Below are 26,556 nucleotides of genomic sequence, written 5' to 3'. Positions count from 1 at the left end.
GAAGACTGGAACGAGCCAACATCAGGCAGAGAAATTATTCAAACCACGAAAATGGATTAGTTATTCTGCGAATAGCTATAAGGTGAGTGAGAAATGGGAATCAACTCAGATGATTTACACAGATTTCATATCATTTCGGGAACTGTTTGACGTAATTAAACAAGTTGCCTTAGTTTGAAAAAATGCAATGTACCAACAAAACTTAACCGATTCATTCTCGTAACTGAACGGTAAGCTGTTATATCCTAATGTGATCTGAGTCGAAGTTAACAACTGAAGGACGTGTAAACCAGAAAAAAAGACGATCTTCTCATTCAAGCCACAATGAAAGAAATTTTAGAAAAGGAGCCTGAAAAAATTTAGTTTTTGACGGGAATCAAACCTTAAAGTTTGCTGAAAAGACTCTAGTGGGCGATACTACCAACTGAGCTACGCAGCCACATGTCGAAAATGAGGCAAATTTTAGAGGCGGTTTCCTCATAGAGAAATCTTTGTCATCATAAGTTCATTTGATCTAGTCACAATTAATGTCAAGTTTTTTTTTAAATTTCTTTAATAATCATGTGCTTGCGAAGGTAATTGTTAATGAAGTGTAATTCATCTACTGTTCTAAGGAGTTGCGAGCTGATATTAAAGCCACTGAAAGTATGCCGCAGATCAGAGCTTATCAAGATTTTATGAGAAGATGTAAAACTGAAGTTGCGTGAAATCCTTAAAATCGGAGATATTAACGTTTTCTGCCAACTTTCCAGTAACAATAACTGGCAAGTACTCCCAGACTGGCAGCGGCGAAGTTTTCAAGGGGTATTTTTGCAGAAATTAACGAGACATTCAAGGAATGTTCTAATTGTCCATGATAAACTTAACCCTTTTCCAGTAGGCAAAAAAACCTTATAATTTGGCCATACATACTTAGGCTCACTTTGTTTGTCGTTATATGAATTATCGCTTACAATATTTGCGGTTTTGAGACACCGTAAACTCAGACTTTGGGGTAAAGGTAAAGCTAAAGGTAAAGGTCTCTATTTCTCTGAACAACATACGTGTTTAGTTACAATATTTTTAAGGTTGAAATCAGACAGGGGCCTCTGGCAGCCGTGTTTAGTCCGTAGCGATTTCACCTACCCACCCAACCCACCCCAGGGGGGACATCCATCACACAGTAATCTCGTGCGTGGGAAATTAACGTCTCCTACCCCAACCCTGCAGGACACGGGACCTCCATTTATTCGTCCCTATCCGAGAAGACTAGAATATCTAAACATTTCTTGATGTTAAAGAAAGGAAGCATATTCTCCTCAATTAATTTTAAGACCCTGAGTGTTGGTCTGGCCGGTATTGAACTCTCGACCTCCCGCACAGCAGTCCGGCGCTCTCCCAATTGAGCTAACCAGGCGGCGGTAACCTGAATGGTCACGTGACCTAGATCACCCGCTCGTGTTTGGACTGGATGGGTTCAAATCGACTCGTTTTCTCGCGTTTATAAGTGTTTTTCGAGCCATTTTCCCTCTACACAAGCCCTCAGGACAGCATCATTGAGCTGGAATGTGGGTAGAGGCAAGCCTCTGAAAGAAAACAGAGGTGAGAGGTGGTTTCATATAGACTGAACCGCCAAAATGCTTTCATGCAAGCTTGGCGAGTTCACAAGTGAAGTCGTGTCTCTGGCCCATCTGTGGATGGCTACCAGGACCTACCAAGGCTTTTTGGGCCAGTTTTCAGTGGCAAAAGTCTCGATCGATGTGATATTTTGCTGGTAGGACTGGGTGGCCCGACACTGCAAATAATTTGTTAAAATGGAAATGTGAGGTGTTGCCTTCTCGAGTTGTGGTGGAATTTCCCAGACTTCTTTTCGGTCATAAACGAGGCAAAGGTTGTGTTTGCGACACTAGCTTTCGTCACTAACATAGACGATAATTGTGCTCATGTGTACAAAGGAGCCTCGTGGTACTATGCGAACCTGAATGGTTTGTATTCAGTCGTGGATACCACCCCTCCTTTGCCGATGGTGTGAACTGGTATCACTGGAAGGGATTTCAGTACTCGCTAAAGAGAACAGAGATGAAAATAAGACCAGTGGATTTCTAAGTGATCATGTCCTTGAGTGTTCAAGTACTGCATAATGAACCTTACTAAGGTATACCATGCATTTTTAACATGCAGCACATTTGGAATTACCTTTGGCCTCTTTTTTTAAAGTGAGTTCTGGTGCTCTTCCTTTCATGTGATTATAAGTTTTCATACACAGGAAATTAAACTCATATTCATGCGAATGGTTGAGCACCAGGCCTCGTTTTGAAAAAGAGGTCAAAAGTAATTCGGAAGTGGCCTATTAAATATCACGGTACTATCAGTACCATTTAGTTTTACCTTCACGCCACAAAGCGGAATTCATCTAATTCAATATGATTAAGTAAAATATGTTCTTATCTTGTATTTATCGAGTTCAATTTAGTGAAGTTACATGAGGTTGTGAATATCTAATATTTACTCGAGAGAGAGTAGTGATTCTCTGGCGAGTAAAGCAAACGTGAAGCCACCTTTAAACCTGTGCAATCCTTATTTTTCTTTTTTCGGTAATTGGAGTTTTGTCTAATGGTAAAATTTTAGCAATAAAAGACTTTTTCCGTGTTTACGTAACCTCATCTAAACGCTAGGGGAGTTGCGAGGATCTGAGAGTTAACCAAACTGAGACTAGGTTTACACTAGAGGAGAGTTTTCCGGATTCATCAATTTTGGAGTATTCGGATTCGTAGGCGTTTACACTGAAACGATATTCGGATTACTGACCGTTTACACACAACGACAACTGTGGGAACTTTCGAAATGAAATGGTTAGCAAGCCCAGTGTTGTTTCGTCGTTCGATCGTCAAAGTGAAAATGCCTCCCCCAAAAAAGGCTAGAGTAGATCCAGATGCCACAGAAAAAGGCTAGAGTAGATCCAGATGCCAAGCAGTCTACGTCGTCGCCGATTAAGTGTGGCTGACGTTAAACTTCCTTGCAATAATAATTTGCGTTTCCTCAGTAATACTGCGGTACACATGATAAAATTTATCGCCTGAACCTGCAACAAGATTAGGCAACCAGAGACCGCCAGCAATGTAAGCACCAGATCCATTTTGGTTTCACCGCAAACCCAACAGATTGCAGGTGGAAATAATATCCGGATTCGAGAAAAAAAGCGGTTACACGACAAAACTTTCTGGATTCACAAGTTATCGGATTCAAAGTTTCCACTTTGACTAGCTTTACACTAGAGGAGAGTTTTCCGGATTCGTAAATGTTTCCGGATTCATCAATTTTGGAGTATTCGGATTCGTAGGCGTTTACACTGAAAGGATATTCGGATTCCTGACCGTTTACACACAACGACAACTCCGGGAACATTCGAAATGGAATGGTTACCAAGCCCAGTGTTGTTTCGTCGTTCGATCGTCAAAGTGAAAATGCCTCCCCCAAAAAAGGCTAGAGTAGATCCAGATGCCACTGAGGCAAATTTGAGTTGGACATATGCCAAGCAGTCCACGTCGACGGCGATTAAGTGTGGCTGACGTTAAACTTCCTTGCAATAATAATTTGCGTTTCTTCAGAAATACTGCGGTACACATGATAAAATTTATCGCCTGAACCTGCAACAAGATTAGGCAACCGGAGACCGCCAGCAATGTAAGCACCAGATCCATTTTGGTTTCACCGCAAACTCAAAAAATTGCAGGCGGAAATGATATCCGGATTCGAGAAAAAAAGCGGTTACACGACAAAACTTTCCGGATTCAAAAGTTATCGGATTCAAAGCTCCCAATTTAAATTCCGGATTCAAAATCTCCGGAGACACGACCAAACCGGGAAGTTTTTATTTGGGATTCGTCCACTTTCGTGTAAACGGCAGAATCAATCCGGTACTAAAACGTTTCATATTCATCACGAATCCGGAACAATTTCCTCTAGTGTAAACCTAGTCTTTAAATTCCGGATTCAAAATCTCCAGAGACACGACCAAACCGGGAAGTTTTTATTTCGGATTCGTCCACTTTCGTGTAAACGGCAGAATGAATCCGGTACTAAAACGTTTCGGATTCATCACGAATCCGGAACAATTTCCTCTAGTGTAAACCTAGTCTGAGACTCATTCAAGGGTTGGCATAACTTTGGAGTGTAACCCCGAATATTTGACCAGGGAAAGCGTGACGTCACGACTGAGTTTACTCTCCCTCGTCTCAACGCATCTATCGACGGATGAGACTAATCTCGTTCCTTTCAAAAAATTAAAATACGAGCCAACTTTTTTTGCTAAAGTATTTTAGATTTCTCTCTGATGTTGCCTCGACGTAGATCAAATTTCTCAAGTTATTGTTTTGTCATATATTTTGAACTGCGGTATTAGATACGTATGATGCACGATCCTCGCAGTAGAGAGCGCTATTTATGCAATAGCGAAAACCAGACCTGAAAAAAAATCAGGCCTGTACGGGATTCGAACCACTGACCTCTGCGATACTAGTGCAGCGCTCTACCAATTGAGCTAACAAGCCAACTGGGAGCAGGCCATTAAGTTGATTCGTAATAAACCCGTGATAATAAATCAGATACAATGAATATATATATATTTTCATAATATAATATATATTTTCATATATTTTGAACTGCGGTATTAGATACGTATAATGCACGATTCTCGCAGTAGAGAGCGCTATTTATGCAATACCGAAATTAAAACGGGTTTATTACGAATCAACTTAACGGCATGCTCCCAGTTGGCTTGTTAGCTCAATTGGTAGAGGGCTGCACTAGTATCGCAGAGGTCAGTGGTTCGAATCCCGTACAGGCCTGAATTTTTTTTTTCAGGTCTGGTTTCCGCTATTGCATAAACAGCGCTCTCTACTGCGAGGATCGTGCATATTATACGTATCTAATACCGCAGTTCAAAATATATGAACTTCATATATTCATTGTATCTGATTTATCATCACGGGTTTATTACGAATCAACTTTACGGCCTGCTCCCAGTTGGCTTGTTAGTTCAATTGGTAGAGCGCTGCATTAGTATCGCAGAGGTCAGTGGTTCGAATCCCGTACCGGCCTGATTTTTTTCAGGTCTGGTTTTCGCTATTGCATAAATAGCGCTCTCTACTGCGAGGATCGTGCATTATATGTTTTGTCATAGTTGTAGCAAAAATATAAACCGAAAATTTATTGAGATTTTTATTAGTGTGTCACCGTTTTCATCCAAATAGGAAAATGTCGACCTTTTCGCCTTTCTTTGTTCGACCTCATACATTAACAGCCATCAAAAAATAACGCGAAAAGAAATGGTTTAGATTATTTTTAGTGGCGCTACCTCTGGTAAGAAAGGGATACTGAGCGAAGTACAAGGCGGAAGTACAGTCGACTCCTAGTAACTCGAACCTTGAAGGGAAATGGAAAGAGGATCGAGTGATCGGAAATATCCATACAGTATACATTTTATTCAAATTAATTGTAAAGAAGTCAAGTGAATATGGAACATTTAGTCAGAACACCACGTAACTTGAAACAATACACAGCAAAGCGTTTGAGCGGTTGGAGAAAAGGGCGAAGATTATATGGCCTCTTCAAAATATATTCAATGTTTTGGACTGCAATCGCTGTTTGTTTTGATTTTTCACGTATTGAAAGACGTGGTTCTGGCGTTTTCGAGGGAAAAAGTGTGCATGGAATAACCATGAAACATAAAAATTACTTGTGACGAAAATTGCTTCGAGTTAACGGGAGATTCGAGTTATCGAGGGTTCAAGTTTCCGAATGTAAACAAATTGCAGCCGACAAATGTATGAGGGAAACCAGGGAAAATCCATTTTGGTTCGTTAGCGAGGTTTCAAGTTATCGGGAGTCGACTGTGGTTTGGCAGTGCTTTTTGAGGAGGACATGGGCGGTGTTGGTTCGTCTTTCACGGCGTATTTGATGACGTAGTCTTTTGTTATGAAAAACCCGCTTCAGTTGGTATAACTATTTCTACTTCTCTTTCGCAGCAAATGTAAATTCTTTATTAAAATATCAGGTTTGAAAATCATAGCTAAGATTCCCAGCGTGCGTTGAAGTCGAAGGCGTCAATGGGATGATGGCTCTTACGGCTAACGTTTAAAATTTTGGTCATTTTATGTCTAACAGTAAATTTTTCTCCGTTTCGATTAAAAGAAACCTTTTCATGGTTAATTTTTTATGACTAGTGGTTAAAATTTGTCAATTTTTATGCGCAAGTGCTAATTTTTTTTCTGCTTTAAGCTAATTGAGACCCTTGCCCGGAGCCCATCCAGCCGAGGACTCCTGCCCTCGTATAAAGGTTTTTTTTTTATAGTTATCCCTCTATTTGTTAATGACACAATGTCATCTATTTCAAATGGGTTTCAGATGCTGGAAATAACGATTAAAATTCTCGTTCATTCTTGAATTTCAATGATACTGAAACAACAAAGGTGATAACTACAAATAGCATAATTCAGTAATCTCGCTCGTGATAACTTCATTTCAGCTTCAGCTTCATCGCAGAATATTGAGACTTTGTTCTTTCTTTAACAAGGATTTCAAATATTTCACCGCCAGTCCTGTACCCACAGGAAATGTAATCTACGATGGACAAAGAAGCACAGAGCGATTTCAAGCAGGGGGCAAAAAAAAAAAATTACTTCTTGAAGGAGGTTGTCTTATTTGACGTGATATCGCTGCCACGAGCTAGTCGTCTCAAAAATATTCTCACAAGATGTCAGTTGTTTAATTCTGGCTTGCTTTAGGTTGTAAGTACATTTAAAACCAAAATTAAGAAAATTTCTTCGTTACAACTAAATGAAGAACTACAAATAACAATAAAATATGTTGAGAAAAACTAACAAAGAATTTTCTGTAGAATGACTTGGAAAGCTTTGGATGTGTATTTACTGATATAGGACCATCCAGAAGGCAACTTGCATGAATAATAAAAGGCTTTTCATGGCTAAATATATGAGGCTACCCATGTGTTCCTAGCTGTTTCTCGCTTTTTTTCATATCATGCAAAAATTATCTTTCCTGATCCTTCCACCTTTCCTGACTTTTCGTGCACTAGCTTGGGCTGAGTAACAAAATACTAAAAAAATAAGGTAGCAAGACTCATCTACGCATAGGGGAAAAAATTTCTTGAATGAAATATATTACTTGATGAGAAGTATAAGTAAAATTTGCAATCTTTACTTCTTCTGCCTTGTTAAAAACTATTAAATCCAAAAATTGACCATCTGATGTTTTTCCTGTTAACTTAACGGCCAAAATAAAGATAGACGGCACTTTACTAATGTAAGTAGGCAGCTTTTCAAACCTTTCATCCTAGTTAATCATAAATTGAGAGATCCATAATTGCGAGAGATACGCCTCATTTTGTATTCAGAATGTTTTTTTCTATGGAAGTGAATTTTTTATTAATTATCCGTGGAGATGTCAGCTCAGAGCTAAGCCGACAAGTCATAAGCAAAAGTGTTCCCAGTCACACCTGAAGCAATTGGTTTTAAAGGTACATCGGCCTCATGCGGAATCTTCGGTAAACCGTATGTGCCAATAACTAACGATGAATTAAACAAACACAAATAAAGAAGGACTGAGACGTTTTCAAAACACCTTGTTTAAGTAAGAACTAAAGAATAATCCAGCTTTTCTCTATTGATCCGCTCAAAGCATGCTAGATTTAAAGTACAAAGAAAAAACAAAAGATTATGGGGTTTTGCCTGAGCTGAGAATGTAGATTGGCCGTCCAAGAGTTTCTAGAGCTAAAGTTCCGAGCGTTAGTCCTCCGCCAGAGGAATTGTGGGTTGTGCGCGTTTTATGTACGGAAAATGGAGCTACGCTATTGATGGGAACATGGTAAAGACGAAAACAAGAATAAATTAGTCGAGTGAAACCGAAAAAGAAGCTGTCTGTCATGTCTAAGATCTTTTAACATGTCCAAAGACATATCACCTTCCAACGGAGACAACAGGATAATCATAGATGTCCAAATACATTGTTAATCTCGGACTAAACCAAAACCATGCATGTGCTTATTTATACTTCCGTTGCACAATCAAATTTCGTTATTTACTACAAGTCACAGAAACGCAAGTGTCCACATGATTAATACTGAAATCCCTAATTTTCTACAAGTTAACACCCATCTCACTCGTCTTTTGTTATTCAAAAGACAGGTGAGAAATGTGTTGTGTGTAAATGTTATTTTCTTAGGCTAGAATTAAATTTCGATTCCCGGGTTGACACATGCACGTACATGCGATAGGCCGCAAACCAATGTAGGATCTTTCTGTTTTTATTATTTTTTCGGGCGTTCTTATATCGAAGCGGTCAACTGAAATGATTACATGAAGGAAGTTACCGAGGTAACGTGCGATCGTAGCCTAAAGAATAATCTCAATTTTGGAAACGAGCACGTGGCAATTAAAAGACCTTAGAGAAAGATAAAAACTATAACGATAAGTTTCGCTTTGAATCGCAACTACGTCACATAATCACAAAAATGATAGGTCAACCTAACCAGAAAATATTTCGCAGCTTCTCTCGAAAGCGGTAGCATTCAGCTTTAACGGTAGCGGTTATATTGAGGTTATACATGTTTTTCTTTTATTTATCTCGATGATCATCGAGGTAGATGATCATCAACAGAGAATGCCGCAAGATGGCTGAAAAGGAGTCTTTTTTTTCCTATACAACTGATTGTAACCAAGTTACAACGAGCTTGGTCTACGTGGTCAACTGATCTTAAAGAAATTTGCATCTTTACAATTGTTTAATGGATGTCGTCGACTAATCAGACTTCCTGGCTCCTGCAAAAGCTTTGACAATAACCCACTACAGCTGATGCAGTTTCTTACCTTTTTTTGCGTTTTTCGTTTGCGAAAATGTTTGCACGAGTTGAGAGTGGAGATAAGTTTTTCTTTTTACTCTTCTATCGCGATGATCTGCACAAACGTTTAAAGAACAATATTTCTTTGCCATTCTCTTATCAATTTACTAATCACTATTCATTTGGTAAATTCGGCTCTAAGTTGAAATGTTTTGCGCTTTGACTAAAGTTGTTTAAATAGTCACGTTAACGCCGAAGAACATGGTTAAAACTATTGACAGATAGGACTCAAAGGTTTTGAAACAAGACTTAAGAGGTTTTTTCCAAAAATTAGCAAAAGCACTACTACCTAGTCGAGACAAGGAGCCTTTTTTACTCAAATGTTGACTTAAAAGAATCAACGAAAATCAGCAGTACTCTGCTGAACTTTATATCTTTACCTTTTCAGAAGAGGAAATTTTAGCATAACATTTCACAATAAGGCTCTAAGGTTTCGCATATTCTTATACTTTGGCAATGTATTCGTGGGTAAGCAACATCAGCCTTGAGGGAGTTGAACCTTTACATATAGAGGCTTAATTCAAAATCTTTTTTAAGACCAGAAACTCTCGGTCATTCGAGTTTAAAACGCAATTTAAGCTGTCATGGAAAACTAGAAAGCAGTTGATATTCAAAACAGTAAATGAACGAGGAGAATCCATCGATCTCCTTGCGAAATCCAAGTGTGGAATTTCCTGTTTGACACAACGTAGATAATATTCCCCGAGGCACTCGTGAATTGGAAGAACAGCTGGAGAAACAAGATGTGCACAGTCGTGTTTCGCCAACTGTGTTCTCAGAACGTGGTCTCATGTGCAAAGATTGTCTTAACCAATCAGCGAACGACAAATGTGACAGCTATGCTGAAGCCAGGGGTGTAGGAAAGTTTGCAGAATCATCGTGTAGAGGGCTCATATATCAACACGAAACACCACACATTCAAGTCAGTCTCGCCACCTTAATCTTGCATAACTCTGAGTTTGAGATCCAAGTTTAAAGACAAATGGCGCACTTAAAGTTTTTGTGCGTACTGGTACTTCATTATTTCATCTTTTCGTCTTTGTTTGCGCGCGAAGAAGCTTACAGTACGTATAACAAAGTCGGTAAAAGATTTTTCAAGGTAAATATTTGTTATAAAATGTTTTGTACACAAGGGAGCGAACTCGAATGTCAGACTAAGGATCTGTTTTCATAAAAATGTCCTTCAGTCAACTGAGAATTTAACGGTCCGTCGTAAGTAATACATCGACCGAGAGCAAGCTCTGAGAAGTACTTTAAGGCTTTCAAGGGATTTGCGGTTTGATGCCTAAACCTGTCTTTTTTTCTTGTTCGTCTTAAGCTTATATTAAGAGACTCACTGAAAACCAGTCTCATTTGTTTGCATGAATTGATGAGTAGTAGTTAATGGTTTATTCAGTACCTTAATAGCAGCATGGATCCCATGAAATGAAGTTGATTTTTATTTTCTGTGTTACGAATCGCAGCTACAACGAAAACTTGAGGTGGGACCGATGATCAAAAGTCGCGTAATGGACTCAGAAACTGGGCGTGCGCAGATACAGAAGACAAAAGCTGAGGACAGTGGAACATGGAATTTTGGATCGACCAGGCCACTAGAGAATTGAGGATCACTTCATTTGACGTTTGCTAGTTTAACCTATCGAATAGAATTACCGAAGCAAATAAGTTTAAAATTCGATTGCTGTTAGTTAAAGAGCCATAAGTTATGGAAAGATTTTGATATCATAAGAAGAGAATGGACTTATAAAGTAATGAATGAACTTCCTGTAAGTTGTAAAAAAACCATTGTGGTTATCCATGAATAAATGAAATAATTTCGAACGTCTATGGTGTTTGGGCATCTAATATCAGTTTTTATAAAAGGCAATGATGTAATTTAGCTTTCTTTCAGAGACTTCAACTTTTTTTAATGCGTTTATTATGCCATGTGCCAATCAGTATAAACTTCAAGTTTACGTATAAATAAAGTTTATTACACAGCAGACGAGAAAAGATAAATACGGTCTGAGTTAGTTGGCTTAAAGCATTGATTTCCATTGAATTAAAAAAAATTACGCCTCTTCAGATAATGTGCTTGAGTTAAGCACATTATCTGAACAGTGCGAGTCACGCGTGAAAGAAGGAGCGCGAAAAAAAATTGTGTTTTCGCACTCTTCCTTCGCGCGTGACTGGCGTTTCGCGTTCGCCCAGCACTTGTCTCCTTTCGCCAGTAAAACTAAAAAAATTACGCCCGGTGGACAGGTTATATAGGTCTGACTTTACTCTTGAGTGCATCCTCGTAAAATTTTGATGATGATCAGAAATCTGTGTGGAGGGTTCACCAGTGTTCTATTTGTTGACCCAAGCAAGCTAAGGCCTTTTTGACATTTATTCCAATAAAGAGGAAATTTACCTTTGACACTTCAAGACCTTCACACCTCCAAATTCTCAGATAATGTTTATCTCAAAATAGCGTAATTTCTCCATACATTCCTGTACTTTATTGGATTTAAATATAGAGGCAAGACCGTACAACACAGATAAGTTTAATTTGGCTAAAACGAAATTTCCGTTCTTTAGAAGAAAACCCGAAAGGTTTCTTTTCTCTCCCATGTCCGATTACACGTCCACTACATTACAAGTTATCATTTCTTTGGACTCTGTTTTTTCTATTGTTTTAATTATATCATTTTGAAAATGATGCGTTGTATTTCCCCACAGTACAAGTAACACTCCAGTGTCAGTTTGAATCACCCTCGAAGTCAACGGCAAAGTGGCATAAAGCTGTCTTTGCATCCCTTTCGTGATCTAAAGCGCCTTTCATATTGAAAACGTCGGTTAAGTCTTTTTTCTATGGATTCTTTGTCACGCCTTTCGGGCACGAAATCGTCCGAGGCTTTGTTTATGTCGCTTTCCTCATCTACGTCAAGGAGCCCACGCAAATGCTCAGCTTCCAAGCCCAGGAACAGAGAATGATACAAGCCATGAGAAGACTGGAACGAGCCAACATCAGGCAGAGAAATTATTCAAACCACGAAAATGGATTAGTTATTCTGCGAATAGCTATAAGGTGAGTGAGAAATGGGAATCAACTCAGATGATTTACACAGATTTCATATCATTTCGGGAACTGTTTGACGTAATTAAACAAGCTTGCCTTAGTTTGAAAAAATGCAATGTACCAACAAAACTTAAACGATTCATTCTCGTAACTGAACGGTAGCGGACACTTTGATGGACAAGGTAAGCTGTTATATCCTCATGTGATCTGAGTCGAAGTTAACAACTGAAGGACGTGTAAACCAGAAAAAAAGACGATCTTCTCATTCAAGCCACAATGAAAGAAATTTTAGAAAAGGAGCCTGAAAAAATTTAGTTTTTGACGGGAATCAAACCTTAAAGTTTGCTGAAAAGACTCTAGTGGGCGATACTACCAACTGAGCTACGCAGCCACATGTCGAAAATGAGGCAAATTTTAGAGGCGGTTTCCTCATAGAGAAATCTTTGTCATCATAAGTTCATTTGATCTAGTCACAATTAATGTCAAGTTTTTTTTAAAATTTCTTTAATAATCATGTGCTTGCGAAGGTAATTGTTAATGAAGTGTAATTCATCTACTGTTCTAAGGAGTTGCGAGATGATATTAAAGCCACTGAAAGTATGCCGCAGATCAGAGCTTATCAAGATTTTATGAGAAGATGTAAAACTGAAGTTGCGTGAAATCCTTAAAATCGGAGATATTAACGTTTTCTGCCAACTTTCCAGTAACAATAACTGGCAAGTACTCCCAGACTGGCAGCGGCGAAGTTTTCAAGGGGTATTTTTGCAGAAATTAACGAGACATTCAAAGAATGGTAAAGGTAAAGCTAAAGGTAAAGGTCTCTATTTCTCTAAACAACATACGTGTTTAGTTACAATTTTTTTAAGGTTGAAATCAGACAGGCGCCTCTGGCAGCCGTGTTTAGTCCGTAGCGATTTCACCTACCCACCCAACCCACCCCAGGGAGGACATCCATCACACAGTAATCTCGTGCGTGGGAAATTAACATCTCCTACCCCAACCCTGCAGGACACGGGACCTCCATTTATTCGTCCCTATCCGAGAAGACTAGAATATCTAACCATTTCTTGATGTTAAAGAAAGGAAGCATATTCTCCTCAATTAATTTTAAGACCCTGAGTGTTGGTCCGGCCGGTATTGAACTCTCGACCTCCCGCACAGCAGTCCGGCGCTCTCCCAATTGAGCTAACCAGGCGGCGGTAGCCTGAATGGTCACGTGACCTAGATCACCCGCTCGTGTTTGGACTGGATGGGTTCAAATCGACTCGTTTTCTCGCGTTTATAAGTGTTTTTCGAGCCATTTTCCCTCTACACAAGCCCTCAGGACAGCATCATTGAGCTGGAATGTGGGCAGAGGCAAGCCTCTGAAAGAAAACAGAGGTGAGAGGTGGTTTCATATAGACTGGACCGCCAAAATGCTTTCATGCAAGCTTGGCGAGTTCACAAGTGAAGTCGTGTCTCTGGCCCATCTGTGGATGGCTACCAGGACCTACCAAGGCTGTTTGGGCCAGTTTTCAGTGGCAAAAGTCTCGATCGATGTTATATTTTGCTGGTAGGACTGGGTGGCCCGACACTGCAAATAATTTTGTTAAAATGAAAATGTGAGGTGTTGCCTTCTCGAGTTGTGGTGGAATTTCCCAGAGTTCTTTTCGGTCATAAACGAGGCAAAGGTTGTGTTTGCGACACCAGCTTTCGTCAATAACATAGACGATAATTGTGCTCATGTTTACAAAGGAGCCTCGTGGTACTATGCGAACCTGAATGGTTTGTATTCAGTCGTGGATACCACCCCTCTTTTGCTGATGGTGTGAACTGGTATCACTGGAAGGGATTTCACTACTCGCTAAAGAGAACAGAGATGAAAATAAGACCAGTGGATTTCTAATTGATCATGTCCTTAAGTGTTCAAGTACTGCATAATGAACCTTACTAGGGTATACCATGCATTTTTAACATGCAGCACATTTGGAATTACCTTTGGCCTCTTTTTTTAAAGTGAGTTCTGGTGCTCTTCCTTTCATGTGATTATAAGTTTTCATACACAGGAAATTAAACTCATATTCATGCGAATGGTTGAGCACCAGGCCTCGTTTTGAAAAAGAGGCCAAAAGTAATTCGGAAGTGGCCTATTAAATATCAGTACTATCAGTACCATTTAGTTCTACCTTCACGCCACAAAGCGGAATTCATCTAATTCAATATGATTAAGTAAAATATGTTCTTATCTTGTATTTATCGAGTTCAATTTAGTGAAGTTACATGAGGTTGTGAATATCTAATATTTACTCGAGAGAGAGTAATGTTTCTCTGGCGAGTAAAGCAAACTTGAAGCCACACTTAAACCTGTGCAATCTTTATTTTTCTTTTTTCGGTAATTGGAGTTTTGTCTAATGGTAAAATTTTAGCAATAAAAGACTTTTTCCGTGTTTACGTAACCTCATCTAAACGCTAGGGGAGTTGGGAGGATCTGAGAGTTAAGCAAACTGAGGCTAGGTTTACACTAGAGGAGAGTTTTCCGGATTCGTAAATGTTTCCGGATTCATCAATTTTGGAGTATTCGGATTCGTAGGCGTTTACACTGAAAGGATATTCGGATTCCTGACTGTTTACACACAACGACAACACCGGGAACATTCGAAATGGAATGGTTACCAAGACCAGTGTTGTTTCGTCGTTCGATCGACAAAGTGAAAATGCCTCCCCCAAAAAAGGCTTGAGTAGATCCAGATGCCACTGAGGCAAATTTGAGTTGGACATATGCCAAGCAGTCTACGTCGACGGCGATTAAGTGTGGCTGACGTTAAACTTCCTTGCAATAATAATTTGCGTTTCTTCAGAAATACTGCGGTACACATGATAAAATTTATCGCCTGAACCTGCAACAAGATTAGGCAACCGGAGACCGCCAGCAATGTAAGCACCAGATCCATTTTGGTTTCACCGCAAACTCAAAAGATTGCAGGCGGAAATGATATCCGGATTCGAGAAAAAAAGCGGTTACACGACAAAACTTTCCGGATTCAAAAGTTATCGGATTCAAAGTTCCCACTTTAAATTCCGGATTCAAAATCTCCGGAGACACGACCAAACCGGGAAGTTTTTATTTCGGATTCGTCCACGTTCGTGTAAAGGGCAGAATGAATCCGGTACTAAAACGTTTCGGATTCATCACGAATCCGGAACAATTTTCATCTAGTATAAACCTAGTCTTTAAATTCCGGATTCAAAATCTCCGGAGATACGACCAAACCGGGAAGTTTTTACTTCGGATTCGTCCACTTTCGTGTAAAGGGTAGAATGAATCCGGTACTAAAACGTTTCGGATTCATCACGAGTCCGGAACAATTTCTTCTAGTGTAAACCTAGTCTAAGACTAGGTTTACACTAGAGGAGAGTTTTCCGGATTCGTAAATGTTTCCGGATTCATCAATTTTGGAGTATTCGGATTCGTAGGCGTTTACACTGAAAGGATATTCGGATTCCTGACCGTTTACACACAACGACAACTCCGGGAACATTAGAAATGGAATGGTTACCAAGCCCAGTGTTGTTTTGTCGTTCGATCGACAAAGTGAAAATGCCTCCCCCAAAAAGGCTGGAGTAGATCCAGATGCCACTGAGGCAAATTTGAGTTGGACAGATGCCAAGACATCTACGTCGTCGGCGATTAAGTGTAGCTTACGTTAAACTTCCTTGCAATAATAACTTGCGTTTCCTCAGAAATACTGCGGTACACATGATAACATTTATCGCCTGAACCTACAACAAGATTAGGCAACCGGATATCGCCAGAAATGTTAGCACTGGATCCTCCATTTTGGTTTCACCGCAAACTCAAAAGATTGCAGGCGGAAATAATATCCGGATTCGAGAAAAAAAGCGGTTACACGACAAAGCTTTCCGGATTCAAAAGTTATCGGGTTTAAAGTTCCCACTTTAAATTCCAGATTCAAAATCTCCGGAGACACGACCAATCCAGGGAGTTTTTATTTCGGATTCGTCCACTTTCGTGTAAATGGCAAAATAAATCCGGTACTAAAACGTTTCGGATTCATCACGAATCCGGAACAATTTCCTCTAGTGTAAACCTAGTCTAAATATATCGCGGCTCTCATTTGAAATCCCCAAAGTGCAAATATGATTTAAAAAGTGACAGAAATGCCCTATCTTTAAAGCTGGTAATGTTTAAACAGAGCGTAAAGCAAACGAAAATGTAATAACAGTGAGAATTTTAACGAGCAGTTTCAATGACGATTGTCATACAAGATGTGAAACCAGCTATTGAAAGTGCCACCCAAGATGACTTTTTTTATGATGACAAAAGCAGAAAGAAAACTTAGTTTTTGATTATAACAAAACACCTGAGGTACAACAAGGTCTTTTGGTCAACCTTTTTAATAAATCTTTTTCAACTGTTCCGCCTGATTTTAAACCGAATCCTTAATAAAAATATTAACCCAAAAAACAGAAGGCATGATTACAACTGAAAAGTTTCCTTGAGATTTTATTGCTTTCATTGTCATTAAAATTTAAGACTTCGTTTGCTAAAATGATCTTCAGCAAAACCTCCGGCAAACTTTTCCGTCTCCGCACAAAAGACAACAAGCTTTATTTTCACTAATAAGTTTCTAATGAAAACGCATCAGTGAGAGCGAACTATTCCGGCTACGTTTCTAAACAGCTTCGGCATGGTTTGATATGATCTGTTAAGTATTTCTCTGTGGGACATAAACCTTTAAAACTTTGAAAAAGAAGCGTTTTTCCTTAATTCTGAAGTGGACAAGTATGATATTAACAGTTATTTGTCTGAAAAAAGTTAGATTGCCACGCCAGGACAGCACCTCATTGCTCGTCTTCATAAATTGATTAAGTGGACTAGTTATCTTCTGAAGCACGATTCTCCGCTGGAATTAACAAGCGATTATCTATTCGATTCACGCTTTGGTGAGATATTTCTCTTGCTGGACCGCTGATGAACGGCTCCTCTTGATCTTGGGCGTTCATGCTTCAGTTATTCTGTTTTTACTAACGACGCTTATAGATGAAATCTTGCTGGAATGAGAATCTTCTAAGAATGTAGATCTGCTAGTGACTTTGTAAAATGTCCTAGCAAAATCACGGTTTAATGTACTCTGTACTGCTTATATCATTTCTAAAGCATGTATGTGGACATTTCTGTAGATATTTAGCCTGAGAAGACTAGTCATACCCAAGTTGTAAAAGTTTTTGGCAAAAATTCAACTGTGAAGCGTTTTTAACTGACTATTAATTTTTTTTTCCTGGTTGTGTTAGGTATTGCTAGTCAACATATTACACTTTGCAGCAGGAAGTTGTTACAAATTGCTTAGACCGGCGATCATTACAAAATTCTGCAGTCTTAACTACAAAATACGTAGCTCTCTGTTATTCCAAATTGCTGCAATACCTATCAAAAATACGTACGCTTTTACAAAATGCCGTAACTGTCATTACAAAATGCCTATATGTTCTTACAAAATGCGTCGTTACTACAAAATGCCGCGGAACGGCGCCCGAGGATAGACGGGAATGCCTATGTGTGACACCTGCCGAAAGGGAGATACTCATTGCGTGTTTCTAGTGACAGATAATGTATTTCCAATACAATATCGAGATTGTGGCCACGACTAACATCCTTTTTATTTTGATTGGAAACAATTTCACACCTTGTTCTTGCACTGGTGAGTATCATAAGAAGTACTATTCGCTAGGGGAACATATTTACTTGAAATGTAGAGGTATCATGAAGTCTATTTACACTTATCAACTATTCTCCTCCGCAAAACTGAGACAAACAATGGAGAAAAGTAATCAAATTTCGGCCTATATGTTCATTACAAAGATTTTTCCTCTGTGAGCCTCAGATACGCCTCTGATGATGTCCGTAGTTACACTGTTGTTTGCTCAGTCATGGAATGGAGATAACTAGTCCAGTTAATTACTTGGTTTATCTGATAAATCGGATAATTCATCGGTCGGTAAGCAAGAAATCAAGAGGAAAAAAACAGGACAAAAATTTAAAAAATTAGAAAATGATATAGAAAGGTAGATTGGTATTTTGTAAACGTTATTAATCAGTATTTCAAGAAGTTTGGCTTTACGAAATAGCTTTAGTATCAGATGCGTTCGATCGTTTACATAATTAATTACGTCTCGCTCAATGTCGCGGTTGACGTAAGTACTTAACAAAAATAGACTAGTCATTCTTAGAGGGAAGACGATTTTCATTAAGTTATGTATGATAGACTTACGATCTTCAGTACACGAAATGAAAAGGTACGTATTTGGGTAACGAGTTGATGCTCAAAGGCTAAAGGAAAACGCCAAAAGATAGCTGTAATCCAGGCTTTAACTGGATTTTACCCAAGCCTCCAATAATTTGTCACCTTCTAACATATTTAACTTATTCACTTATCAAGCTAATATTCATCTCCATAAGACAAGATCATCTTCAAGAGGCGACTATTTAGTTGAAAGTTCAAGATTAGATATACAAAAAAGGGCATTTTCAAGAAATGGTGTTAGAATCTGGAATAGCTTGTCTTGTGAAGTGCGCCAGCTATCAAAATACAATTTTAAGAGTAAAATTCATGATTTCCTCCTCCAGAGACTCGAAAAATTTGACGATTATATTGATTTGTCTACTTTAATAGTACAACTATAAGACCCCGGCTTGTTCTGTTCTCTTGCCATATCTTAAATGTATTAATGTAGTTGTAATTTGTCTACGGAATTTTGAATCTCTTATACCCTGTAAATATTTTTATTTTACAATATACGTATCAAACACTGCCGCCTCGGCTAGCCTTTGCTAACCGCGGGCAGTGCATATTTTTTGTAATAATAATAATAATAATAATAATAATAATAATGAATAATAAATAAATAATTCTCCTTGGGCTCCAGGTGGATTGTTTTGATCGCAGTTGGAGACAACTGATCGCCTATGATTTACCTCAAGTTCTATTCGTAAAAGAATATTGCATCTTTTTTGTTAAAGGTGACGAATGTCGCAACATCATTTTCAAACCGCCAATGATAAACAAGGCATTGAAAGATCATGTGATCAAGAGTGCAGAAGTGTCTGATGCAAGGCGCTGCCGAGTGTATACGGAGCCTAGCTGTGTGTCCATCAATGTTGGACCTTTGGAGGGAGGAAAACTCAAATGCGAGTTGAACAACGCCACTCCTGAAAACCAGTTCAAGATATCTTTTGAGAATAAACCAACCTATACCTTTTTCGCTATTGAGGTAAAATTTAAGAGAGATCGTTGCATATCAAGATATTATTTCATGTTCTCTTGTTGCAAGTGTACGAATCTGAAGTCTAAATTCAATTTGGTACTATTGTTTTTCTTTTTTATCAGAATCCCTGCAGCAGCAATCCCTGTTTGAACAATGGAACCTGTCAAGCTGGATTCACTAGGAAAGGTTTTCGATGTCTCTGTCGAAGTGGATTCACTGGAGAATACTGCCGTGAGGGTTAAAGAAGTTTGTCAAGAGTGGCTTGTGAATAAGAGAAAACTAAGAGGACTAAAAATCACCCATAGTCCTCTGACCAGAAACTGCACCAAAAAACACTTTTTCAAATCGCTCTGAGCTTACTTGCGCGAAACAATTCTCTTCTATGGCTAATAGATGGCTAATAGCCAATTAGCGCGCTTATTAAGCTACAATACGTAACCTTATTCTTTACTGCAGTGATGCATTCTACTGTTAGCGAAATACACAAACGAATCCATGAGATGAAATAGTATTATCATGTTTACACGCTTTCTAGTTTACAGAAACTGTGCTGAAATCTTCAAATCAGGGGCAACAAGAGACGGTGTTTATATCATCGGACCCGACAATTTTTCTACCTTTGAGGTGTTCTGTGATCAAAGAACAGCTGGTGGAGGATGGACAGTGTTCCAAAGAGACAGGACGGCTCGGTTGATTTCTACCGCTACTGGGCCGACTACAAGCTTGGTTTTGGAAATTTGATTGGTGAGTTTTGGCTCGGACTGGAAAAGATTCATCTTCTCACCCCAGATAATAACAATATGCTGCGTGTAGACTTGGAAGACTTTGAAGGGGATACTGCTTATGCTGAGTATAACATGTTTGGTGTTATGAGTGAGGATGACAAGTACAAGCTGATCTTTGGTTCCTACTCAGGTAATCCGATAAATAAGCTCCTCAGCTTCTACCCCGTAAGACTGTAAGAACCTAGCATCGGTCTAGAATTGAAATGATAAAAAAGAATAAACAAAGTGGTTTAATCCTTCCACAGAAAATCATTCACACTTTTCTGACCGCCGAAAGTGTCTGAAAGGCCGGCAAAGAATATTTACTTTCCTAAAACGTGAAGAGAAGAAAGTGGAGAGCCTGCGAAGAAGGATATAAAATAATAAGTGAAAAAGGAAAGATACGAAAAGATATCCAAATCTTTTTCGAAAGTGCAGGACTTTTATATAGCAGATGGTAGGATTCCAAATCTTAATCACTGGGCAGTCACGTGGACTCGCATTTTGGAAAAGTTCAAATAAGGTTTTAGCCTCATTTGTTCTGTTACTGTGCTATCTAAAATATTTACTCCTTTTTGATGATTCATTATCTCAGGAAATGCTGGTAACTCTCTTGGCTGGCATAATAATCGGTCCTTCTCCACCAGAGATCAAGATAATGATCATTGCATCTGTAACTGTGCCACTTCATTCAAAGGAGCTTGGTGGTACAGCGGATGTCATTTTTCGAATCTGAATGGCTTGTATCATCATGGCGGAAAGCACGCCTCCTACGCTGATGGCGTCAACTGGGGGCACTGGAAGGGACATTACTACTCTTTGAAAAGAACCGAAATGAAAACGAGGCCCATTGATTTCTAATCTCGGCGATTATCTTCTCTCCAACAAGACCTAGCTAATATCACGGGTATCGAATCCGAGTCCCCTAAATCGTTGCGAAAACATGTGCCCATTATCTTTCGGTTTGCAAATGTATAAAATCGCCAACTAGTAATTAAAGAGTGTTGTGAGGTATCCTAAAGAAAGCATCATTTTGAAATAAATCAACTTTTAAATTGAAAAATAAGCATAGCTTTCAGTATGGACTTGAGCAATTTATGAGTAGGTTGTGTTTGCCAGCTCGCTAAATAAAAGATATTTCTTGGTTGTGCACATACTGTCCTATAAGAAGAAATACGTAGTTTTTTCAGCCAGTTTGTAGATATAGCAGTTAGACCTAAGCAGTGAAGTGAAATGTTATGAGTTGGAAACTTAAGGTTTCTGTTGATCTTGCATGAAACGAGCCGATTGTTTTGATTGATTGGTTGTTAAGTGGGATCTTCAAAACAAAGGTTACCTAATCGTTCGAAAGTTGTCTTGAAATCATCTTCAAAATTCGACTATTACGCCATGGATGCGACCATTTTAAAAACTACTTGGTTACTTAGCTGCGCACCAATCACATGGCAGGAACTGTTAGGCACTATCTACAAGCACCTGCTACTTTGGTTGTTATATCTGAGAAATCATTCAGTCCGCCAAAAGATGAATGAAAGAGAAATGAGACTTGTCATGTCACTAGCTCGTTTTAGCTCGTTTGAAGACAATGGTTAACTCTGCAATGAGACGAAAGCTGCATGTTAAGGTTTCACGAAACATAAAGAATGTCTGGAAAATAATGCAAAATTATTATCATAGCTCTCGTGATTTTTTTTATATATATACTGAACCAATCAGTGTTCGGTTTTGTATGTTAAATGCATCTAAACAGTGATTCTTGTCTTATCATGCTGGGGTTCGTAAAGTCATAGAAAATGTTATTCGCCACAGAAACTCCGAGAATAAAATTATGTTTTGTGGTAAAGAAAACACCTGCTTCTTATCTGCTAATAGACCAGCGGACGCCTAAAGGAGAATGGGAATGCTGAAATTAACATCTGCTGCTGTAGAGAGACACCCACTGTTTTTTTACTCACATTATCTCACACCCACTGGGTGTTTTTACTCACATTATCTCACACCCACTGGGTGTTTTTAATCACATTATCTCACACCTACTATGTTTTTAGTCACATTATCTCAAATAACATGTTGTATCAGTTGTCAATTCGATATCGGAATTATGACCGTGAGTAAGATTCTTTACATTTTGGTTGGGAATATTTTCCTCCTGTATTCTTGCACCGGTGAGTATATGACATTTAAAAAGTTTTCCACTATGAAAGACCGTTTTTCTTTCCAATCTCTCGATTAATTTAAGATGTACCATGTAGCCGTTAACAGTTACAACTGACAAGACTTAGTTATCCCTAAATTAAAGCGGGTAATTATGTTAGAATGAGTCTCTGCCCAGAACTCAAGGTAAAGAAACACAGAGAACAAAACTCAATCAGTTTTTGGCTTCTTTAACATAAGTTGTCACCTTGAACATGCTTCCCCCGTTAGCCTTCGATGCATCACTAACATTGTGTAATCAAACTAACGCTGGCTCAATCTCACATACAGCACAGATTAACTAACGTAAAACAGAGGCATATACAATTTAGGAGAAAACGAAACGGTCGATAAACTTATTATAGAATTAAGAAAAACTGAAATATCTCCGTAAAAAACCCTCTACAGTATTTTGGTTTGAGATTTCTATTTTGCGGCATTTTCACAATCCAAGAATTACTAACTGGATGGTGAAACAAGATGAAAACATTTGTTGAATTTAGCGGCTGAAACGAAAACAAAAACATTGGGAGAGTAAACTGAGAACCGGTAATAAATACGACAAATCAATCGAAAGGATGATCCTAAGTACAAATGAAGTGTTTTCAGAAAATTAGACCTAGGAAGAAAAGAAGGCAGGAATTGGACCCTTACATGAAATGGGCTCGAGGAAAAATGCTTCAACCGATTTCTTAGGTTCTATTACACAGTCATCTATCGTTCGTAAAAGGATACTGTATATTTTTTGATACAGGTAACGATTGTCGCAACATCATTTCAAAAAGCCAATTATAGGCAAGGCATTGAAAGATCATGTGATAAAGAGAGTGGAGGTAGCTAATGCAAGGAGCTGCCGAGTGATGTGTTATATGAAACCCAGCTGTGTGTCCACCAATGTCGGACCCTTGGAGGGAGGGAAAAACAGATGTGAGCTAAACAACGCTACTGTTGAAAACCAGTTTAAGTTCTCTCTTGAAAATAGATCAGCATACACCTTCTATGCTATCGAGGTAAAATTTTACAAACATTGCTGCCTATATACGAATTTGGAAACTAGATTTCGTTTTTTATGAACTGAATTTTTCTTTACCAGAATCCCTGCAGTAGCAGTCCCTGTTTGAACAATGGCACCTGTCAAGCTGGTTTCACCAGTAAAGGTTTTCGATGTCTCTGTGGGCGTAGATTCACCGGAGAATACTGCGATAAAGGTGAAAGAAGTTTTTCAAAAGCTGCGTTTGTTAATCCAAATCTCTTTATACACCTAGCACCCTGCATAGCAGGCGTCATGATTTCCTGGCCAGCGAGTGGTAGATATCCCAATGCAATATTTAACAATTTTTCACCGAAGCGGAAGTGAATAGTGGTGGATATTCGACCACTTTCGCCGACACTGAGGTACATTAATATATGCCACACAGAACCAAACCGAACCTCTTATAAAATAGTGCCAAGCACTGTAAATGGCGGTTATTGACCAATTTACTTTCCGAAGGAGACGACAACAAAAAAACTTTGCTTTGTAAAACTCTTTGAGGACTAAAACCAAAACATCACGTGAGAAGCCTAATGACTCCCGGCAGAGCATGAACCGATATGATATGAATCAGTTTCGCATTAGTTATTACCAAGTCACCAACTATGAAAGAACACAAATTTAACCTTGATGTTGTCATGAGTCGCTTTATTTTCTTTTATTTTTACCATTGCATTCAGCTACAAAAAAATTCATTACCGAATCCATAAAATGCAGAAAATCATCATGTTTACTCAATCGTTAGTTTACAGGAACTGCGCTGAAATCTACAAATCAGGGCAAACAAGAGACGGTGTGTACAAGATCAGTCCTGATAATTTTCTAGCTTTTGAGGTATTTTGTGACCAGACAGCAGCCGAAGGGGGATGGACAGTGTTCCAGAAGAGACTGGACGGCTCGGTTGATTTTTACCGCGACTGGAACGACTACAAACATGGCTTTGGTAATTTGAGTGGTGAATTTTGGCTGGGACTGGACAACATTCACCACCTGACCTCAGATAATAACAAGATGCTGCTACGAGTGGACTTAGAAGACTTTGAAGGGAACACTGCTTATGCTGAATATGACATGTTTGGTGTTATGAGTGAAAATGACAAGTACAAGTTGACCTGTGGTTCTTACTCAGGTGATTTTTAATAATATTATGTTTCCCAATAGGACAGAGTCTCTAGTTTCATTCTTAGCTTTTGCACGGTTGTCAGTTAGTGGAGACGACCCAAAAAGCTTACTCCTGACGAGGGTGTAGTAGTTAAAAAAATTCAGTAGAAAAATAGGACACTCTTTATCCCGCACTAATTTGCTGCATTCCTCTCTGGTTTTTTTTCCATATTTGCACGCAGAAAATCCAGCCCCCCACCCCCCTACCAAAAGAGAAGAGAACTATAAGTGAAAAAATAAATTAAAAAGTTAAAACACTAAAAGCAGGGAACGATTTAGTCATTTTCACTGATCCTCATCCAAATTTACTTCATGCTGTAAGTACATTACATCATGCTGTAAATATCCGTAGATCTGCAAGAACTTCCAGATACAAACTTAGATCGTACACGTTCAACGTAAGAAAATCCTTTGTTACTTAAGTTTCCCTCAACAAATTCTGAATGAGGTTTTCCGCTTCTTTATTGGTGCCAGTTTCTCGAAGCAAATTATAAATTTTCTTTCTCTGCTGGTAATTCTGGGAAATTTCTTCGATTTCTTATACAATGCAGCATATCTGATAGCTTAGAGCGCGGCATATTTGATTGAAATTGGAACCGAAAAACCTTATTGCCTTCGACAGTGTAAACGTATTTCCAAATTGTACCTCCTTTGTGAGCTGAACCCATAATCTCTGTGGGAATAACTAGCTTCATAAACCTTAGGATTGACCTGCGGGGTGACCAATCACACGATGCATACCTTGCACATTTTTGTTATGGTCAGTTAATCAACATTGGGCAGCGGACTGCTCTGGTGACATATAATGTAGAGGCGCTGACTGTTTGCTTATTTTATGGGTCAGGAACTGCCGGTAACGCTCTTGGCTGGCAGTGCAACCAGCCCTTCACCACCAGAGATCAAGATAATGATCGCTGGGGTCATAACTGCGCCATTCAGTACAAAGGAGCCTGGTGGTACAATGCATGTCACCACTCGAATCTGAATGGCTTGTATCTTCGTGGCATTCACTCCTCCTTTGCTGATGGTGTGAACTGGTATCACTGGAAGCGATTTGGATACTCCTTGAAGAGAACCGAGATGAAAATAAGACCAATGAATTCCTGATCGTGCATGGCTTTCTTCAAGTGTTCGAATACCTCGGACGCGCGACACGCGACACGAAACACGCGACACGCAGCACGCAACACACAACAAGGGCTTTGAACAATAGACTCTTTTCTCTATCTTTCCTTTTTTTGTGAGGGAGGGGGGTGGAAAGGGTGAAATGTGCCAAACTCAAGCGAAACGGGAAGCACGTGACATGTGAAAGTACAATCATTTCGGTCAGTGACATAGGAAAATCTGATTCCCACCTTGCTGGATACGGAAATGTTGTGTTCAATGCTTGAGTTGACCATACTGTCTAGATTTGAAGGCCATAGCTAACCAGTTCCAAGGAATGCCTCGATAGTAGCGGGGGTTTGAATAAACGCCACTTACCGATGGTCTGTGACCGTCCATAAGATCTCCCACGGCCGTCTGTTGATCCTGTGAGCGGGCTTTCGTGTTTGGGTTTTTTCCAACTGCACTGCCGCCTATTATACCATCGGCTGCCGCTTACGAAAAAAGTTATTGAAACCAGTACTCCTGGATAGTAGCAGCGAAGTGAAAGAGCAAGGGAGGCTTGGGTCGGGGCAGGTTGTTAAGCAACTCGACCTAGGCCTCCTCATTTTATCATTCCTCCGCTCTTTTCGCGCCTTTTTTTTTTTTTTTACAAACTCAACGCTTGAACAGCCTAGGTCGTGGCTTTTATTTCAAACTAATCCCGGAGAACTCAACACTTATATGAAACCGATATTTGATCAGGGCTCGGCCATTATAAACGGATCGTATCTTTCTGTGGTGATCCTGAAGACTTGTAATAACTCTTTCAGTCCAATGCGCTGGATAAGCTAAATCAAGGCAGATGTGACCGAGTCGGGCTGACCATAAAACTGTAATCTCCAAACACCTCTATCTCCTTTCTGAATACACTTAGGTATGTCCTTTGTCATTAGAACTTGACCCTGTAATAATATCTTTGGGCTCTAACATTTCCATACTTAGTGGTATGTTACTCTTTGTTTTATGCGCCCATCGAGTTTACTTAAGTGAATTTAAGAAGCAGTTTTCGACCTCAAAGGAACCATTCACTTTAATGCTCGTAACTGACTTAGTAAAAGCG

The 26,556-nt window shown here is 39.2% G+C and overlaps 3 protein-coding genes and 1 long non-coding RNA gene across 4 annotated transcripts; all 4 read left to right on the top strand.

Annotated features, from left to right (window-relative positions):
- Positions 1-9,773: 9,773 nt before the first annotated feature.
- Positions 9,774-10,721, top strand: LOC148734116 (uncharacterized). The gene is made up of 2 exons (XR_015998849.1): positions 9,774-9,995; positions 10,360-10,721. It is a non-coding gene; the product is annotated as an uncharacterized LOC148734116 (long non-coding RNA).
- An 8,077-nt stretch (positions 10,722-18,798) lies between these two features.
- LOC148734115 (protein glp-1-like) lies at positions 18,799-19,441 on the top strand. The gene is made up of 2 exons (XM_088751790.1): positions 18,799-19,205; positions 19,322-19,441. The coding sequence occupies exons 1-2, from the start codon at positions 18,990-18,992 to the stop codon at positions 19,439-19,441; spliced, it is 336 nt and encodes a 111-aa protein (XP_088607916.1). The 5' UTR covers positions 18,799-18,989.
- Positions 19,442-19,472: 31 nt separating this feature from the next.
- LOC148734114 (ficolin-1-like) lies at positions 19,473-20,824 on the top strand. Its single transcript, XM_088753712.1, has 2 exons — positions 19,473-20,114; positions 20,559-20,824. The coding sequence occupies exons 1-2, from the start codon at positions 19,856-19,858 to the stop codon at positions 20,822-20,824; spliced, it is 525 nt and encodes a 174-aa protein (XP_088609838.1). The 5' UTR covers positions 19,473-19,855.
- Positions 20,825-22,915: 2,091 nt separating this feature from the next.
- LOC148734113 (microfibril-associated glycoprotein 4-like) lies at positions 22,916-26,513 on the top strand. Its single transcript, XM_088753710.1, has 4 exons — positions 22,916-23,166; positions 23,250-23,364; positions 23,935-24,318; positions 25,195-26,513. Exons 1-4 carry the CDS (start codon positions 23,017-23,019, stop codon positions 25,455-25,457), a joined length of 912 nt encoding a protein of 303 aa, XP_088609836.1. The 5' UTR covers positions 22,916-23,016; the 3' UTR covers positions 25,458-26,513.
- Positions 26,514-26,556: the final 43 nt, after the last annotated feature.

This window comes from Stylophora pistillata, chromosome 3, assembly GCF_964205215.1.
Source record: "Stylophora pistillata chromosome 3, jaStyPist1.2, whole genome shotgun sequence".
Classification (NCBI taxonomy): Eukaryota; Metazoa; Cnidaria; class Anthozoa; order Scleractinia; family Pocilloporidae; genus Stylophora; species Stylophora pistillata.
This window is presented reverse-complemented; position numbering and strand designations above follow the sequence as displayed.

Excerpts from the sequence above, each read along its gene's own strand:
- LOC148734114 (XM_088753712.1), top strand. The coding sequence starts at position 19,856 with ATGGACAGTGTTCCAAAGAGACAGGACGGCTCGGTTGATTTCTACCGC. Across the intron at positions 20,115-20,558 it reads GATCTTTGGTTCCTACTCAG|GAAATGCTGGTAACTCTCTT; the intron begins GTAATCCGATAA and ends TCATTATCTCAG.
- LOC148734113 (XM_088753710.1), top strand. The coding sequence starts at position 23,017 with ATGTGTTATATGAAACCCAGCTGTGTGTCCACCAATGTCGGACCCTTG. Across the intron at positions 23,167-23,249 it reads ACACCTTCTATGCTATCGAG|AATCCCTGCAGTAGCAGTCC; the intron begins GTAAAATTTTAC and ends TTTCTTTACCAG. Across the intron at positions 24,319-25,194 it reads GACCTGTGGTTCTTACTCAG|GAACTGCCGGTAACGCTCTT; the intron begins GTGATTTTTAAT and ends TTTATGGGTCAG.
- LOC148734115 (XM_088751790.1), top strand. The coding sequence starts at position 18,990 with ATGATAAACAAGGCATTGAAAGATCATGTGATCAAGAGTGCAGAAGTG. Across the intron at positions 19,206-19,321 it reads ATACCTTTTTCGCTATTGAG|AATCCCTGCAGCAGCAATCC; the intron begins GTAAAATTTAAG and ends CTTTTTTATCAG.